The sequence below is a fragment of the Stigmatopora nigra genome, chromosome 1, assembly GCF_051989575.1.
Source record: "Stigmatopora nigra isolate UIUO_SnigA chromosome 1, RoL_Snig_1.1, whole genome shotgun sequence".
NCBI lineage: Eukaryota > Metazoa > Chordata > Actinopteri > Syngnathiformes > Syngnathidae > Stigmatopora > Stigmatopora nigra.
Genome location: NC_135508.1, coordinates 6,216,141 through 6,234,327, shown reverse-complemented (window position 1 = coordinate 6,234,327; position 18,187 = coordinate 6,216,141). Strand labels below are relative to the sequence as shown.

Here is an 18,187-nt window from a genome sequence, read left to right as displayed (position 1 = left end):
ATCAATTTAACACTTACAGGGTCACCTTGATATGATGCAGTCACTTATGGCCTCCAATTTCTTACCAACCCACCTGTACAGTTGTTGCACAATTTTTGGGGGTCTTTGACCATGTCGGTTTCCACCCGGTGTTTGATCTGAAGTCATACTTTGGTTCAAAGCAATACAGTTTGACCACAAACTCCTCCCTCATCACTCCGAAATAAATTCTGCGAAAAGTCCAAAATATCAGTGAATTCACAATCGTAAAGATTATCATTTTCTCTTGCAACCCTAAAAATAAAAACACATTTAATATAAACTAATTACCCAATTCAAACGACCAAGGCAGAATAAATATATTTCTCCCCTGAAGTAACGGACTATGTTGTGCGCACATACTGACTACACACACATTAGCACATGTGCATAGAAAGCATGTGCAGTCCACTGGCCACAAATATGGTAAAACCCACCCCACAAAGATGTGGTGAGCTCCTGCACATTTCCATGTCCATGCCACAAAAACACTATATTTTGTAATTCAACTGACGTGTCCACACATAAACAAGTGATAAAACCCCTGACACGCACACGTTTGCTAACCTTATGATGGAGCTGTTATTTGTTTTTACATGAAATGGCTCTATGAGAGCATTTGTGTAAACCTTTGACGTCGGGCCCACCCAGGAAGTGACTCCACCCTGCCATGATGCACAGAGCTCCCCCTTCCACATTTTTTTTTAAGCATAAGTGCTTTGCCTTCACATCTACTCCGGTGAAAAGCCTCCATTGTTCCTTTCGGTGTGTGGACGGAGGCTAAAGCTCAAGGCAAGTCATGACGCTGGCCGTGTGGCAAAGGCTGAGGCGCAAGAAGTTGGGCGGCTGCCTGAAACCACACAGGAGAGCTTGCAGACACAGAGCATCACTGTGCCACTCACAGCCGACTGTTGGAGGCCTGACTCAGACCAACGGCAATGTATGAAAAACTTCACAACATGGTATATAAAAAAAGAAGGATAAACATTGAACAGTCAACGGAACGGAGAAGGTTCAACTGACTCACCGGCTGCTTGCTTGGCCATTAGTGGTGCTCATACTGAAATGAGGGGCTTCATTAGGCCTGAGGGTTAGTTGTAGGGCTAAAGCAGAGGTGGGCAAACTTTTCGGCTCAGGGGGCACGTTGACTTTAAAAATTTGACAGATGGGCCGGGTGAGTACAAGATACGATACATATAAAAAAGTGCATCCGTTAACAGTACATATGAAACATAAACAGAAAAAAAAAGGACTAAACTATTAACATACTCATCACTCCCTCATCATTATAGTAAAATGTATAAAGTACAAAGTAAAGTAAAAAGGAATGTATTAAGAAATATTAAAATGTAATTTAAAAAAAGATAAAAGGGCTGTAAAACACAAAAAAAAACAAATAAGAGTGGACAGAGCTACTGCCACTGGCTTCTGCGTGATGGCGCCATCTTGGGAAAAAAATATTTGGACAACGTCGGCGGGCCGGATTAAAAAGCCTAATGTGGCCCACGAGCCGTAGTTTGCCCATGTCTGGGCTAGAGCCTCTTCAATATTTGGGAAATCGGATGATTCACAATGCACTCCTGTTACCAAATTCACCCAATTTATAGTGTAGTAGAATCAAATGCTTAAGTAAGATGGTGGAAGCCGAATTTTGAGGCATTTAAATTGGAAATCCGGCACGTTTCATATTGAAAATGTGGGTGAACAATTTTGGAATTTCCAAAGTTTAGGGAGTGGTTGGTCAGGAGTCCCGTAGATTGCGTTGTTTGTCCAGAGTAAATTCCTGAAATTCCAGAAAAGTTGGCAGCTCAGCAATATCATATCATCACAAATAAATAGCACAGCTATTTTGCTTTCTTCCTTAATGTAACAGTTCTTCATGCTAACCCCTTAGCTACCAAAGTTGGGGCAGAAAAAGTCCTTTAGTTCTTTTGTATGTTTGTTTTTTTCAAGTGGATGTGCAAAATAGCTTATCCCCCACACTCATATCTTCAGAAATAGATAGCTGATAATTAAACAGTTACACTTGCTTGTTGAATGTCACAATTAATAGATGAGCCCCTAGTTATCCAAACCATGCTATAATTGTTCTCACAACAACAACTTAAATACAGAAAAGAAGACTCCTGTCTGTTTTTATGTGTTTGTTTGTTTAATTGAAACAATATGGACAAAAGAAATTAAATAACAGGATTCAAAGCAGTCAGAGAGCAAACATAAGAGAGACCTGTTGGTAAAAGCGGCACACGGCAAAGCAGGAGGAAGAAAAAACAAAACACGTCGTTGCAAACATTTGCTGTGTCTTAAAGCCTATTCATTAAAGATTACATCACACATTCAGTGCATATTACGCAAGTTTTTTTAATGCAGGCAAAGCCAAGTGGGGGCTTGATTATTTGTACACCCTTTTGTGCTTGAAAATAGGAACAAAGCAGGCCTGTTACACTTCAACTTGGTTTGAAAACTGAACGGCCATCTTGTTCATCAACTCTTATAATGGATACATGTGAGACTTGAACAGTTCAATTACTACTTTTCAAGAAGAGGTGTCAATTGAAATAAGTACAGTCACTTCACATTGATAAACACTCCAACTTGGGTCTGATCTACCAGTGTCAATGGCGCAAACCCTTCTGCTAAATGTCACAGATATGTATTAAGTTTTTTTCAATGTCAGTGTTGAAGGAGGCAGAATGTTAAGTCGACATTGTGCTCCTCTGGCATTCGTTATTTCCTTTATTTTAATGCTTCATTCCATTCTCTAGTCTAGGTATGGGCAAACTATGGCTCGTGAGCCACATGCGGCCTGCTAGGCCTTGTAATACGGCCCGCCGAAGTTATACAAATAATGTTTTTTATTTATTTATTTTTTCCCTTTTTTTTGGTTTCTTTTTTCCCCCTAAGATGGCGCCGTTAAGCGGAAGCCAGTAGCTGTGTCCACTCTTATTTGTTTTTCGTGTTTTACAGCCCCTCTATCTTTTTTTAAATTACATTTTAATATTTCTTCATACAGTCCTTTTTAATATACTTTGTACTTTAATGATGAGTGATGAGTATGTTAATACTTGAGTCCTTTTTTCTGTTTATGTTTCCTATGTACTGTTAACGGATGCACTTTTTTATATGTATCGTATCTTGTGCGGACCCGGCCCGTCTATCAAATTTTTAAAGTCAATGTGGCCCCCGGGCCGAAAAGTTTGCCCACCCATGCACTAGTCCATTCCAGGCCAATTCTGCATACAATGCTTCATATAGTCGGCCAGTAAAATGTCAGGAGCTCGGTCTAATGAGGAAATCTTGCTCACTGGTCTAAATGTACCGCGTCTCTTTCTGACTAACACTAACTCAGGCAAATGCAAAATCATTGTGGTATTAACTTACTAGTTATGTATCGCCATCCTTCATCATGCATGCAGATATGATAATCTCAATTGACAATGATTACCTTTTGTTGATTGGTTTGTTAGCTACTAGGATTGCGCAGAACCAGTTTTGATCCTCTCACAAATACCGAGGAAAAAAACACTACATCAAAGTTTAGTGCAAACCTTGATGAACCTGGATAGGTTTTCTTTTTTTTTAATTCCAGGCAGGTGTGAAAACATTCTCGTAATTAGAAATTGTTTGAAGGAGTTTGCTCTTTTAAGAAAGACTGAAATTATTCTTTTGGAATGACAATGTAGCCTAACTTCGGATAAACTGACAAACACAAAAAATGGCCTTCCCACGTTGCTTTCAGTCTGTTAAGGGAAATAAATGTTTTCTTATTGCTTTATCAATCAAGATAACAAAGTTATCAGTAATTCAGATGAGTAGAGCTTCATAATATTGTTTTGCTTCACTTTGTTGTTTTTTTAGTTCGATTGCTACATTACAAATGGACATATAAGCAAGTTTCCAATAGAATTTTCTCTTTTTTACCATTTAAATCACAATGAAAATATTTTCACATCCCAGCGACTCCATTTTGACTAAACCAGTCTTCTTGAAACAGGGAGTATTACACTAAATAACAATAGTAAGAAAATAAGGCACTTTGTATCAATTTTCACTTTGTCAAAGAAATGCATTTCATTTTCTGCAGTGTTAATCACAATATAAGTGTTTTTTGTTTATTTTTAACAAAGCCAGATTGTAGGCTGCTAAAAAACTAACGAATAAACACACTTATTCAGCTATCCACAATTTTTCGGTTTGCCATTTGAGTCAATGACATAAAAGTCTGGTTCACCTTAGAATTGGTAGTCCATTTTGACACTAAAACTAGACTTTTGTGCTATATTGAACCATGAAATTGCCTGTTAAATTAACAAACTCATTATAAAGTGTAGCGTCCCAAAATGTTCTCACTTTTTTACTCAGTCACACTTATTAAAGATATTTATTTTTTGCTTTGTGCATAATATATCCTGCACAAGAAATAAAATTGTCAAATCCATTTAATTTAAGGCTGTCAGTTTTCCTTAATCGGAAAAAAAACTGCTACCAAAGATATACAAATATGGCGCTCCCAAGTGTATCCCACTTTTATGAAAGAAAAGCTATTTTTCTTCCAGTGTTAATTACAAAAAAAAACTGAAATGCCTCCTACCACATAATGAAAATCGGTAGAGTCATTGTCAACAAAGTAATTTTTTCCAGAACTACGACGTAGAATAACTAACAAACTGATGAGTGTCTCAATGTAAATTTCCCTAAATATCCTCAAAAACATAAAAAAAAACAAAATCTAATCTAATCAATTTATCACTATAGCGTTGATGCCAGATCACGTCTTTCTTTTTTAATAACATTTATTTTCCATTGTGTTTATATGAACCAATCCATTCGCTTTGTAGTCATGTAGTTAAATTAGCGGGATGTCTGCGTTATCTTTAAATACATATTGTATCATAGATACAGTACTTAGCACAGACCTTCCTATCTTTTGTAAGGCAACAGTTCCGAGTCCTGCTTAGAATCGTTAAGTTCTGGTGTTAAAATTGTTTTTTTTTTGCTTTGTTTTTCGTTTTTGCTTTGTTTTACTGATTGGAATTGACATCACAGTTTAGTTGTTCAGACTTTCCAGAACTTAGAGGGCTCCCGCTGCATGGCGCCCTTGGTCTTATTCTTCTTCAGGGGCTGAGGAAGAGAAGGAGATACAGTCATTCAGAGAATTACATTTCAACACTTCATTTGTTTATCAGAGCAATTGGGGTGGGCAAATAATTCCACAAAAAAATGGAAGCAGGTGCAGGTTTTCCTTCCAACCCATAAGAGGAAACCATTTGACCAATCTGGTATGTTAGATATACAATCAGTGTAATGTAGTCTACTTTCAACAGAAATCTAAGTGGTTAAATGGTTTGTGTTGGATGGGTTGGAACAAAAACCTGCACCCACATAGGTCCTTGGGGACCAGATTGCCCACCCCTGAATTTAGAGCATAGATTGGAGGTGTGTTTGGTTAATGTCGTTACTGTTGTGAGAAGGAAGGGTTTTTGCTATTAGCAATGTGGCCAACCGCCTAAGGCGCAATACGCATCTTTTATTTCGGCCACCATATTTAGTTATCTCTCGAGAAAAGTAATTATTCTTTTGCAAATTATCCAAGACACAAATTGGAAAACACCTGCTGGTTCTTGTAATACAGGGGGTGTCAGACTCGGGTGGTTTTGCAGGCCAGGTTAACGTCAACTTGATTTCACGTGGGCCGGACCATTTTAGATATAATATTTAGATTTTTTTCATAAATTGATTTAAAGAACTGGATTATAAACCCTGAATATTCCGTTTTTTATAGATCTAAAACAATGTTTATTTTAGCTTTTTTAAAATATATTTTTAGATTTTACTAAATGATTTTTTAACTAAAAACTGAGAAAAAAATTACTAAAAAATGACAAATATTGATTTAAAAGGGGAAAAATCCGGAAATTTAATATACATCCATACTCTTCATCTGAATTTGATCCTAAAACAGAAAGTCGGCACCCATGATTTACTTTCCCGGGCCACACAAAATGATGCGGTGGGCCAGATTTGGCCCTCGGGCCGCCACTTTGACACCTGTGTTGTAACAAGTCTTTCCTTGCATTGTTAGATTTGACTGGCAGTATATATTGCATTATAATGACGACATAGCAGTGCTGGTAGAGGGAATAATGAAGAAATATAGTGAGTAACAATATGTTCAACTCAGTTATTCCTTGTTAAAAATATAGAGCAGTTATAAAAACAAAAAGGGGAGAGTCTCACATGAAATCTCTTGGATAACACTGATATACAAATAAAAAGATATACAAGGTGGGACTGTGGTAATACTGTAAATTATTTAGTGAAAGTATCAGAATCATAGAAGCCATTACACTCTGTTTTTTTGTTGTCTTTTTGCTTCTGTCCGACCTGTGAGACACACACACACACACACACACACACACACACACACACACACACACACACACACACACACACACACACACACAAACACAAATTGGACTGCATCATCATGCTGAACACGAATCCGCTGTGTTAAGGCAACGGTGCTGTTGCTCAACTCAACACAAGAAGCACTAAAAAAGCACAAAAAATATCTCCCTGAAACAGAGAAATAAAGTCAAAGAGTTGAAGACTTAAAGACGATTGAGTTAGAAAGTCACTTAAATGTCACTTTACAACGTGTGCTTTCAACCCAGGATAAATTTAGCTCCTCCCTGTCATACAAAACCTGACTACTAGAGACCATGTATCACTTGATCGTACGCTTCCTTGACACCAATTCCCATGCATAAAGTCTTTGGACTATCTATGGGCGCTTGGTAATGAAAGCAAAACAAAAATGCTTATAGCCAATTTTTTTTTAACAACTATATATATGATCCTTAGTAGGTGAACCTACCATTGGGGGACTCCGAATGTGCAGGGACCCACCGTTAATCATATGTATACTGTGCTTTATTTGCAAATCATAAACTGCTGGAACGCAAAGTACATAGGCTATCCCTGGAATGATGGATTAACACAATTCCTAGAACACATAAATATGGATTTATCAGAAATTCAACATGAGTTTGAATTTAGCCACCATAGCTACAAACTGACTTCTTCTGCATACATCAATAATCGCAACATTTGCCTCAATGGCAACACAAATATTTAAAGATATGACATTACATAACTCTCCACTTAATACAACACACCTGCCCAGTGGTCACAGGTAAATAACACTTGCTGGTAACTTGATTACTCCACAACTGTGGTCAATTCTCCAAGATGATTATAACAGATCCATTAAAAAGGGTCCCAATTGGCCCAAAAAGGTACAGATGCTTTTCTGGCAGGATGTGACCTTTATCCAGTCAACATGGCATATTGAGTTGAAGTTGAGGCAAAGTACTTACGAGTATTTTCCCATCCTCCTCACGACAGCAATCACCACAGCAATGACGATAATCACTGCCAACAGTGCACCAATCACGATTCCTACGACCTGGCCTGAGCTAAGGCTTTCTGCAGGAACAAAGAAAAAGTTTTTGGCCAATGGTTCTCCATTAGCATTTGGAGAAGAAAAATACACCTGCATCTAAATATTGGAATACAAAAAGGGTTTCCCTAAAAAGATTAATTGAAATGTATTAGACACAATGATGGGTAATAACGAAGAAACAATCAATTCTTAAAGAGAGTTAAGAAGTTTAAAAAAAGATTTAATGTGTCTGTACTTTTACTTGTACTGTCAGTAGTTACAATGTTCGGACGTTTGGTCGCCGGTCTTTTGGTCGCCGGTCTTTTGGTCGCCGGTCTTTTGGTCGCCGGTCTTTTGGTCGCCGGTCTTTTGGTCCCCGGTCTTTTGGTCGCCGGTCTTTTGGTCGCCGGTCTTTTGGTCGCCGGTCTTTTGGTCGCCGGTCTTTTGGTCGCCGGTCTTTTGGTCGCTTTTGGTCGGCGGTCAAATGGTGACAGAGAGTTTACTGTTGGAACCAGCTCTCAAAATTATATTCATAAGAGAGTTTAATATCTATGAGAGATAGTTTAATATCCAAGTACTGTTTAATATGTCAGTAAATTAGACCGGCGACCAAAAGATTGGCGACCAAAAGACCGGCGACCAAAAGACCGGCGACCAAAAGACCGGCGACCAAAAGACCGGCGACCAAAAGACCGACGACCAAACATCCGGTAGTTACTGTATTTTCGTCACCACAACAAGTCAGTCAAGTTCCATGATTGCTCACCCTCTACGTCGTCTTCAACGACTACCTCATCGTGCGTGTCGGCCTTAATAGCCTCAGTCCATTGAGGGATGACCTCAGCCTCTTCAGGGGTTGCCGTGGGAGCAGACTCCACAGCAGGGGGGTCAGTGATAAGGGGTTCTGGAGCCTCAGGAACAACTGGAGCAAGAGTTTCGGCCACGACTTCAGGCTCCTCGGTATCAGCCGTCGTCACAGGAAAGGGCACAGCAGTTGTGACAGCCACTACATCTTGTTCAGCTGTCATTGGTTGAGTTGATGGCAGTCCGGTGATCACGTCAAGATCTTGATTGGCCACTGTGGCTGCTGTGGAGTCAGTAGCTGCAACATCATAGTCTGTAGGAAGAAGGGCTGTGGGGACTGGACCACAACCATTTAGACAAGTTAAACGTTTGCATTAAAAGATTGTTGTGAATACACAAAATAGATATTTTTAAAAACCTGGCAACAATTACTACTCCCAAAAGTGATAACAAAGCAAGCAGCTGTGGTTGGGAATTAAAATTTAGGGGAGAGATAGCGCTGTTTTTCCATTTTTTTAATGGGTGTCAAAGTGGCGGTCCAGGGGCCAAATCTGGCCCGCCGCATCATTTTGTATGGCCCGGGAGAGTAAATCACGAGTGCCGACTTTCTGTTTTAGGATCAAATTAAAATGAAGAACATAGATGTATATTAGATTTCCTGATTTTCACCTTTTTAAATCAATAATTGTAATTTTTAATCCATTTTTTCTGTATTTTTAGTTCAAAAATCATTTTGTAAAATTTATAAATATATATATAAAAAAAAGCTAAAATAAACATTGTTTTAGAGCTATAAAAACTGAATATTCAGGGCTTTTAATCCAGTTATTTTAATCCATTTATAAAAACTAATAATCTAAATATCATATCTAAAATGATCCGGCCCACATTAAATCGAGTTGACGTTAACGTGGCCCGAGAACCAACCCGAGTCTGACACCCCTGCCTTAGAATGTATCGTAGATGTAGAGCGCATTGCTTATTGCTCTCAAATCAACTTTGTCTCAAGTAAAGTAAAGTCTCTGTGGGTCTGGCAAATCATTGGGTAACCTGAGCACTTGTGCTCACTCTTGAGCTGCAAGCCTTACATACCACTCTTCTCCACTTACTGCCCTCTTAGACAACTTAAACCTTGTGTGTCAATGTACTCATTGTTGGACTAGAGTCGCCATGATGGCTGCCTGCCTCATGTGTTGGCCTGTGTTCCAACAAGCCCGACTCACACCAAAGTGATCCTTCTCAATCGACGCCACCATTATATTCCAACAAAGCTGCAACATCAGCTGGAAGGTGGAGTGGTGTTTTGAGGTGGAATAATTGGAAGCAAGCTGGTAGACCTTTTGAGGAAGTCTGAAAGGCCACTTCCTGCCATGGCATAAAAACTAAAACCTGCATCGTGCGATGAATCTGAATGCAATACAATGTACTACTCCCCACCTCAAAACATACCATTTAGCTCAGAATTGGGCTAACTTTTCGGCCCGGGGGCCACATTGACTGTAAAAATTTGACAGATGGGCCGGGTTAGCACAAGATACGATACAAATAAAAAAGTGCATCCGTTAACAGTACATATGAAACATAAACCGAAAAAAGGACTAAAGTATTAACATACTCAGCACTCATCATTAAAGTAAAAAGTGTAAAGTACAAAGTAAAGTAAAAAGGAATGTATGAAGAAATATTAAAATGTAATTTAAAAAAAAGATAGAAGGGCTATAAAACACAAAAAAAAAAAATAAGAGTGGACGGAGCTACTGACACTGGCTTACACGTGACGGCGCCATCTTGGGGAGAAAAAAATATTTGGACAACATCGGCGGGCCGGATTAAAAAGCCTAATGGGCCATTAGTGGCCCGCCGGCCGTAGTTTGCCCATGTCTGATTTAGCTGCAGTGTTGCATTTACTAGCCCTATAAAGTGCGAAAAGGGAGATGCATGAGGGGAAATGCATGAGGGGAAATGCCAGTCTATCCTAAAACAGCATCTGTTTAAAGGGACAAAGGTGTAACTGTTGTCTTATAGAATCCAAGCAGAAGATTTTGCATATGTTAAATCATTTAGAGCATATTGTAATGAAGTGGCAAAACTGCACCAAGGTATGGCCACAAGGCAGTCCTTCACCCAGTGACGCAATAGCGTGCACATCTTTAAGCAATCCCTTTTTCCTTTCTTTGTTGCTCTGTGTAGCCTAACACGCCACATCCTCTGCCTCATTTCCTGTGGCGGGAGCAACCACTGCAGAATATAATGAGTGTGGAGAGTGCTTCATTCCAGGTTTAGATTCTGAAGTTGGAACATGCCTTTGTAAACTTAGAGAGAGAATTTCAGTGAAATTATTTAGAGTTGTAAAAACAATTAGCAGTGGCAATTGTGTGTGTGGTAGGGTAAAAAAAACAAGGGATACCGTATTTTCACGACTATAAGGCGCACTTAAAAGTCTTACATTTTCTCCAAAATAGACAGTGCGCCTTATAATCCAGTGCGCCTTATTTATGAAAAAAACTGAAAACCAAAAATGAAAAACCACCACTGTCGGATATTAAAAAAGAACACAAACGCCCGAACTGAAACAATACTGTTAAATATGCAAATGCAATCTTAGTTTACAAAATCTTCCATCATATTGATCCTCCCCCACTGCAAGATTTTATACAAAAAAATCCAAAACATCAACAATGGCTGGCTCTAGAGGTGACTGTGTAGTGAGTGCTTCATACCTGGAAGTCAATAGCAATTACCGTATTTTCACGACTATAAAGCGCACTGAAAAGTCTTAAATTTTCTCCAAAATAGACAGTGCACCATATAATACAGTGCGCCTTATATATGGAAAAAATGTCATTCATTGAGGGTGTGCCTTATAATGCGGTGCGCCTTATAGTCGTGAAAATACGGTAATTTGTTTCTTTGTCATCCTTGTTTTACATTTGAATGCAATGATTTAAGATGATAATTTAAGACTTAATATTACTTGTGTATAGATGCAGAAAAACAATGTGAAAATATTGGCATTTGATTGGTTAATGAAGACGACTTTTACACAGATTAACGATGGCAGTGATTAGCAACTGAAGTTGCCCTGCTTGTAACTAAATCAGGTTTAAAAGAGTTTTAATATATCACCAATTGACAAATAGTATGATCCGAATATTACTCGATATTATCCCGTTCTTACTCAAAATTTTAAGACTTAATTCCTGGCAATGGAGTACTTTTCAGTGACGGCCACAAATGATATTTTTTTTCATAGGAAGAGATATTGAATGAAGCCAAAAAGCAATACATTATCATACCATTTGGAAGCTATCTAAGTTTCTTGTCAGTGTTTTGAAGATGGCCATGCTTTGGATAGAAAGGGAATCTTCCATGATGAGTTTTGCAGCTGGGTGAAGACAGCATTTAGTGTCTTTCATCAAGGTCTGTACTGTGAAGCCGCCAAACTCAACGTGATCATTACCCCTCAATAAACTGAGCTCTGCCCCGCCATGTTCAACATCCTCACGACCACAACTGAAGCTTCGGCCTGGACTACGTCGCATGCAGATGAAGGAGGGTACATTTCAGCTGCACCAAAATTACGGACTAGACTCAACTTTCCACTGGAAAGAGACTGGCCTGAAATGTCTTTTTCCTCAATGGAGACGAAGAAAAAACAACGTGCTTTTAAACTGTTTTGCTTTACAACACAAGCAGAATTGTTAAAATTAAAGAGGCTAATATTGTCAACAAATGGGTATGACTAAACATTTGTATGCCTTGGTACATTTTTTTTAAATTTTATCTTCGGTTACGGAGTAAGAACTCAGGGGTGGGCAAACTTTTCGGGCCGGGGGCCACATTCACTTTAAAAATTTGACTGATGGGCCGGGTCAGCACAAGATAAGATACACATATAAAAGTGCATCCGTTAACAGTACATATGAAACATAAACAGAAAAAAAGGACTAATGTATTAACATAGTGATCACTCGTCATTAAAGTAAAAAGTATAAAGTACAAAGTAAAGTAAAAAGGAATGTATTAAGAAATATTCAAATGTAATTTAAAAAAGATAGAGGGGCTGCAAAACACAAAAAACAAATAATAGTGGACAGAGCTTCTGCCACTGGCTTCCATGCGACGGCGCCATCTTGGAAAAAAAACATTATTTGGACAATGTCGGCGGGCCGGATTAAAAGGTTTAACAGGCCGGATGTGGCCCGAGCGCCACAGTTTGCCCATGCCTGGTCTAACTCCTAAATATAATTATGTAATGAATTAATTGGTCCTTTTTTAAAAGAAGAAGAAAGAAATCATGCATTGAGGATCGATGCCATGCTACTAAGTTTCAAAACTGTCAGTTCTGAATAACAGGTGTAAAATTCCAAGTTATTGTACACAAAGACCAAGAACAACAAAGTTAGTATAAAAACAAGTGGTTCTCTATCAATGCTCATTAAAACATTTGGATGGTTAAAAATAATAATAATAAATAAATGTGTTTTCAATAGTCATCAAATATACTACAGTGTGATACAAATGTTTGGGCCCCCGGGTATGCCTTGACAAAGAGTGCAGCTATTTCTAGTCATGTGCCATCCGGCGACTATGGTCATTAGCAAGAGGTGGTGGGATAAATAGCAGAAAACATTTGTTCCCATTGAAAAGAAAGGCGGGGTTCTAATGGAGCCTTAAACAGTTTGTTTGGAATGCCTGTAAGCAATGATAAAAAGGGCTTACGCTATGTGTAATCATCCAAGCCACTTACAATCGCTTCATTTCGTGCTCAGTTCCCACAATTAGCTCTGAGTACTATTTCCTCTCTACGGTGGATGCCTACACTGGCTATAATCAATGGTGCATACATCCCTTTCTGTTCTTTATGCCTTGTAATCCTGTAATGTTGACAATGTTCTCCTGCCACTCCCCTGAAGAGCCCATCTTAACAACTGGAGCCCTTTGGGGTGTAAAAAGTAAGAACAAAATGGGGGATAAAATCCTATATTATTCCAAAAGACTCATATGGAAGAAGACGCCATTTACTGATGATGTAAAGTTGGTGCATAAAGTGTTAAAGATTTCAATATGATAAGAACATTTTCATATTATGCCATTTGCAACATGAGAGGTAGGAGTACATTAGGAATGGGCAAACTACGGCCCGCGGGCCACATACGGCCCATTAGGCTTTTTAATCCGGCCCGCAGATGTTGTCCAAATAATGTTTTTTTTTCTTCCCCAAGATGGCGCCGTCATGCGGAAGCAAGTGGCAGTGGCTCTGTCCACTCTTATTGTGTTTCGTGTTTTACAGCCCCTCCATCTTTTTTAAATTACATTTTGATATTTCTTAATACATTCCTTTTGACTTTACTTTGTACTTTAATGATGAGTGATGAGTATGTTAATACTTTAGTCCTTATTTTCTGTTTATGTTTCATATGTACTGTTAACGGATGCACTTTTTTATCTGTATCATATCTTGTGCTGACCCGACCTATCTGTCAAATTCTTAAAGTCAATGTGGCCCCCGGGCCGAAAAGTTTGCCCACCTCTGGGCTACATCAATGAGTTGTACAATGAGTTGTCATGGAGGAGGCCCCTACCAAGTGTTTACATGTGCGCAATGCTGTCCAAGAGGTGTAACTCATTTTAGAGTGTTTTAGGTTGCTAGTCGAGATAGACACCCGGCCCATCTCAGAGTGCCCCCACATACACATACGTACTATACTCCCCTCCCAAAATGATAGGCGTTTGCTATACAAAGTGGAGGCCTGTACCACACTACTGATTAGAGTAGATGGGTGGGACATCCTTAACCTTGGTGTCATCACAATCAGGAGACATCCCATCTGGAATAGGCCATTCCCAACTGTAGCAGACACCACAAAGCACGAGTACCCAGAAAAAAAATTGACACATGGAACAAAGAGAGTGGGCAAACTCCTTTAAGGAAAGCCATAGCCAAGGCCTAAAACCTGAACCTTCAGTCTTGTGTGGCAAATGTGTTACCTAATCAGCCTACTGTGTATCCTGCCGTTTAGAAGTCATTTGTTACATTCCAAATCGACTGTGTCTAAATTGAAATGCATTACATTACTTCTTTGTTATTTTACCATACTAGTGGCATTCAAACAAGATAATGCCAACATGGCATCTTGCAGATGAAACAGATTGATCTTTCTTTCATTAAACATTAGTACTTTCTCACAAAATCAAACAGTATTGACTTCTATTTTTTTAGGTAAAAATAAAACATAAAACAATTGATGCAAATACCTTCTCTATTATATTTAACTTTGATAGAAACAACAATGAATACCAATTACAGTGGCAACTCGAGCAAAATGTGACATGTAAATTGAGTCAAACTGTAGAACAGACTTTGAAAACTACGGCCCGCGGGCCACATACGGCCCGTTAGGCTTTTTAATCCGGCCGTCGACGTTGTCCAAATATCGTTTTTTTTCCCCCAATATGGCGTCATCACGCGGAAGTTGCTCCGTCCACTCTTACTTGTTTTTTGTGTTTTACAGCCCTCTATCTTTTTTAATTACATTTTAATATTTCTGAATACATTCCTTTTTACTTGACTTTGTACTTTATACTTTTTACTTTAATCATGAGTGATGAGTATGTTAATACTTTAGTTCTTTTTTTCTGTTTATGTTTCATATGTACTGTTAACGGATGCACTTTTTTATGTGTATCGTATCTTGTGCTGACCCATCTGTCAAATCTTTAAAGTCAATGTGGCCCCCGGGCCGAAACGTTTGCCCACCCCTGTCCTGAACTAATGTGGCCACCACAATAATGTTGCATGTACTAACTCACAAAGCAACAATTGCTACAAAGCTCGTCTATCGTCTGAAGATTCTTGACTAATTAAAAGGGAAAAAATAAAATGGTTACCACAATGTTCTCCCTTATCCAAAAATGCTAAACCCTTCATGATGAGCATATGCCCGCCCAACTAATTGGGCTACATGTTCCTGAGTCAGCGCCCCCTCCCTTTTTTTTTTGTCTTGCTCCATGCCTCGCCCTGCAGCACACGCACAGGACGTGCCAAACACATGAGACACACAGCTGTGGTCAGTTGTGTAAATCTAGTCAATTCTCCTTGTTTGGTCTTAAAAACTGTGAAGCCCAGCCTTTTTAGTATGTTTTCAAGTCAAGTGTTGAATACATTGAATACACACTTACTATTTTTCATGTTAAAGTGTGTTTGTAAATGTAGTTGTCAGATTCATTTGGAAGGATACAAACTTATTTTTGGATTAGAGTTGGTGATATGTCTATGGTTTAACTCAGGGGTCGGGAACCTTTTTTGACGAAAAGAGCCACAAAGAATTCACATTTTCCAATGTTATTCCTTGTGAGCCATACTACGAATTTAAAAGTCAAAATTCATACATGTAAACGAGTGCCTTATCAATTTTCTTTAGTAATTTCACCACTTTTAAAGTGGAAAAAAAATGAATTTTTAAAAAAAATATTCCTATGCTGTTGCTAATCAATGAGGATGCATTCCAGAATAAAAAAGAAGATTAAAGCAGTTCTAGATGTAATATATCAGTTCTGTGATCAGCGGTTTCCATATTTTAGCTCACAGGTTTGCAAAGAGCCAGATGCACTCATCAAAAGAGCCACATGTGGCTCCAGAGCCATAGGTTCAACTATTTATATAAATTATTGGGATTATTTTTCAAAAACTTGGTTGTGTTTCAAAAAGTGTTGGTTCTTTATTAATGTATTTGAAAATACTAAAGAAGTTTACGTTTACCATCCCACAAGAAAAAACAATTTAAATGAATCACCAAAAGGCTAAAAATGAATTTCCCATAAATTTATAACACGTCCCTATGGTCGGATACTTCAATCATGTTCCTAAATCAGCAAGTTGTGTTCACACAGTCAAAAGGTTGTCTAGTGTAAATGTTTTCTCTCCCATGCAGCTTCTATAACTGCCTCATATTTGGAGTATGAGCGTCACATTTGAGTCATTTCTAAAATTGGCTTGATGACCAAAGGGGCCACTGACCTCTCCCTTCAGCAGCCAGATGTGACGGCAAAGTTATTAGCCTACAGAGGCAGACAAAACTCATTAGGAAGGAGACTGGAGGAAGGCCAAACTGCGGGGAGCTTTTATGGCATACACGAGCAATGTAAACAAAGTGCAGATTACCTGTTTTCTATTTGGACTTTAAGAGAGCAAAATCAACACTTCATTTAGATTCAACATGTATTTCAAGTGCAAATATTAAAATTGTCATCTAAATGTGTGCACAAAGATCCAAAGAAGAGTTAGTGATCAAAAGTGGGTGGGGTCCCGCTTGGGAATCTGTCGCGGATCATATGCACTCCTTCCATACTTATACACACTGTATGCCTATATACTGTATGTACAGTATGGGACCCCCTATCTATTAATAGAGAAGCCTTGAATAAGTGTCTCTCTCTCTATTTCACGTTCTCTCTCTCTCTCTCTCTTTATGAATAAATGTCAGATTTATACAATAATCAAGCAAATCAAAAGGTCACCCCAAATATATATATATATATATATATATATATATATATATATATATATATATATATATATATATATATATATATATATATATATATATATATATATATATATATATATATATATATATATATATATATATATATATATATATATATATATATATATATATATATATATATATATATATATATATATATATATATATATATATATATATATATATATAATGTATTTACTTATTTATTTTTAATTAGGTGGCTGCAGGGAATCTGCATTACCTGCGCTGCCTTTGGGCAAAAGGTGGGGTTCACACCGGATTGGTCGCCAGTCAATCATATGGCAGGCAGACAAGCAATCATTCACAATCACAGTTAAAAAAGGGTAATTTTGTGTATTTTCTCAATTGACATATGGCTGAAAAGAACATGAAAACTTTAATTAGTATCTTAAAACTCGAACCCAAGCTCTTTTAACTGTGAGCCAGAAATGTTAATCATTACAATATAACACAGTGCTGCCTGTGTTTAGAAATATATCCTTTATCGCTAAACAATGAAGTCTTTTCTAACTAATTAATCAACTATGCATAAGACGTAACCTTTTTCACCTTTGGGTAATAGCAGTTCATTATTTGTTTATTATTTATTTCATAATTAAGGATTTATTTAGTCAGTTAAGCAAATATAAATAAATCTCAACACATAAATAATATCTTTGACCCAAATTACATGTCCTTTCAATTTGAAGTGGCGTTTACTTTAAGGGGAAACCCTATTGTGAAGTGATACCAAGCATGACTGGCAAAATGAGGCATTGAAGCAGACAAAGGGGCAGCATGGGCACATGGAGGCAGCAAGTAAGTGAGTGAGTGCACATGGTGTGCACACAATACGATAGTCACACAACTTTTTTTTTGCAGATAAAAGAGAAGACAGGTTTACTCACTTGCATGTGTGAAGGCACAGAAGGCCAAAAGGAGCAGCAGCTGAACATTCATGGTGGTCAGTGTGGTTCCTTGGTTTAATGATGACAGTACAATAAATTGATGTCCACACAGTGGCAAACACACACGTCGATTTTTGGGAGTGGGACTCTTCTTCTAAAAAAAATTAATAATAATGAAAAATGAAAGTTTGGATCCAAATGGAGGCTTTTTTAAGGGGGAATAATAGAAGTGCAGTGTGGAAGTGGAGGAGTGTGAGGAGAGTCTGGTCCACAGCAGACAGAAAGAGAGAAAGAGGCAGACTGTGTGAGCTGTAAATGGAGGAGGGGTGTGGACACTGGATGTGAACTGGGTGGGTTTTTTTTTTTTGTCAGGGGGCAGGTTTGTGTTGGGAGGAGGCAGACTGTTAAGAACTGGTTCCAGCGCTGCAAAATAAGCACATACTTTTTTTTCTCTAATGTTTCTG

The 18,187-nt window shown here is 38.2% G+C and overlaps 2 protein-coding genes across 2 annotated transcripts in view; both read right to left on the bottom strand.

Moving 5' to 3' along the window:
• Positions 1-18,187, bottom strand: part of zmynd12 (zinc finger, MYND-type containing 12) — a 151,585-nt gene that overhangs the window by 57,812 nt on the left and 75,586 nt on the right. The window lies entirely within an intron of this gene.
• Positions 2,177-18,027, bottom strand: pdpn (podoplanin). Its single transcript, XM_077729228.1, has 4 exons — positions 17,724-18,027; positions 8,229-8,603; positions 7,398-7,506; positions 2,177-5,139 (listed from the first exon to the last, which is right to left on the bottom strand). The coding sequence occupies exons 1-4, from the start codon at positions 17,773-17,775 to the stop codon at positions 5,133-5,135; spliced, it is 543 nt and encodes a 180-aa protein (XP_077585354.1). The 5' UTR covers positions 17,776-18,027; the 3' UTR covers positions 2,177-5,132.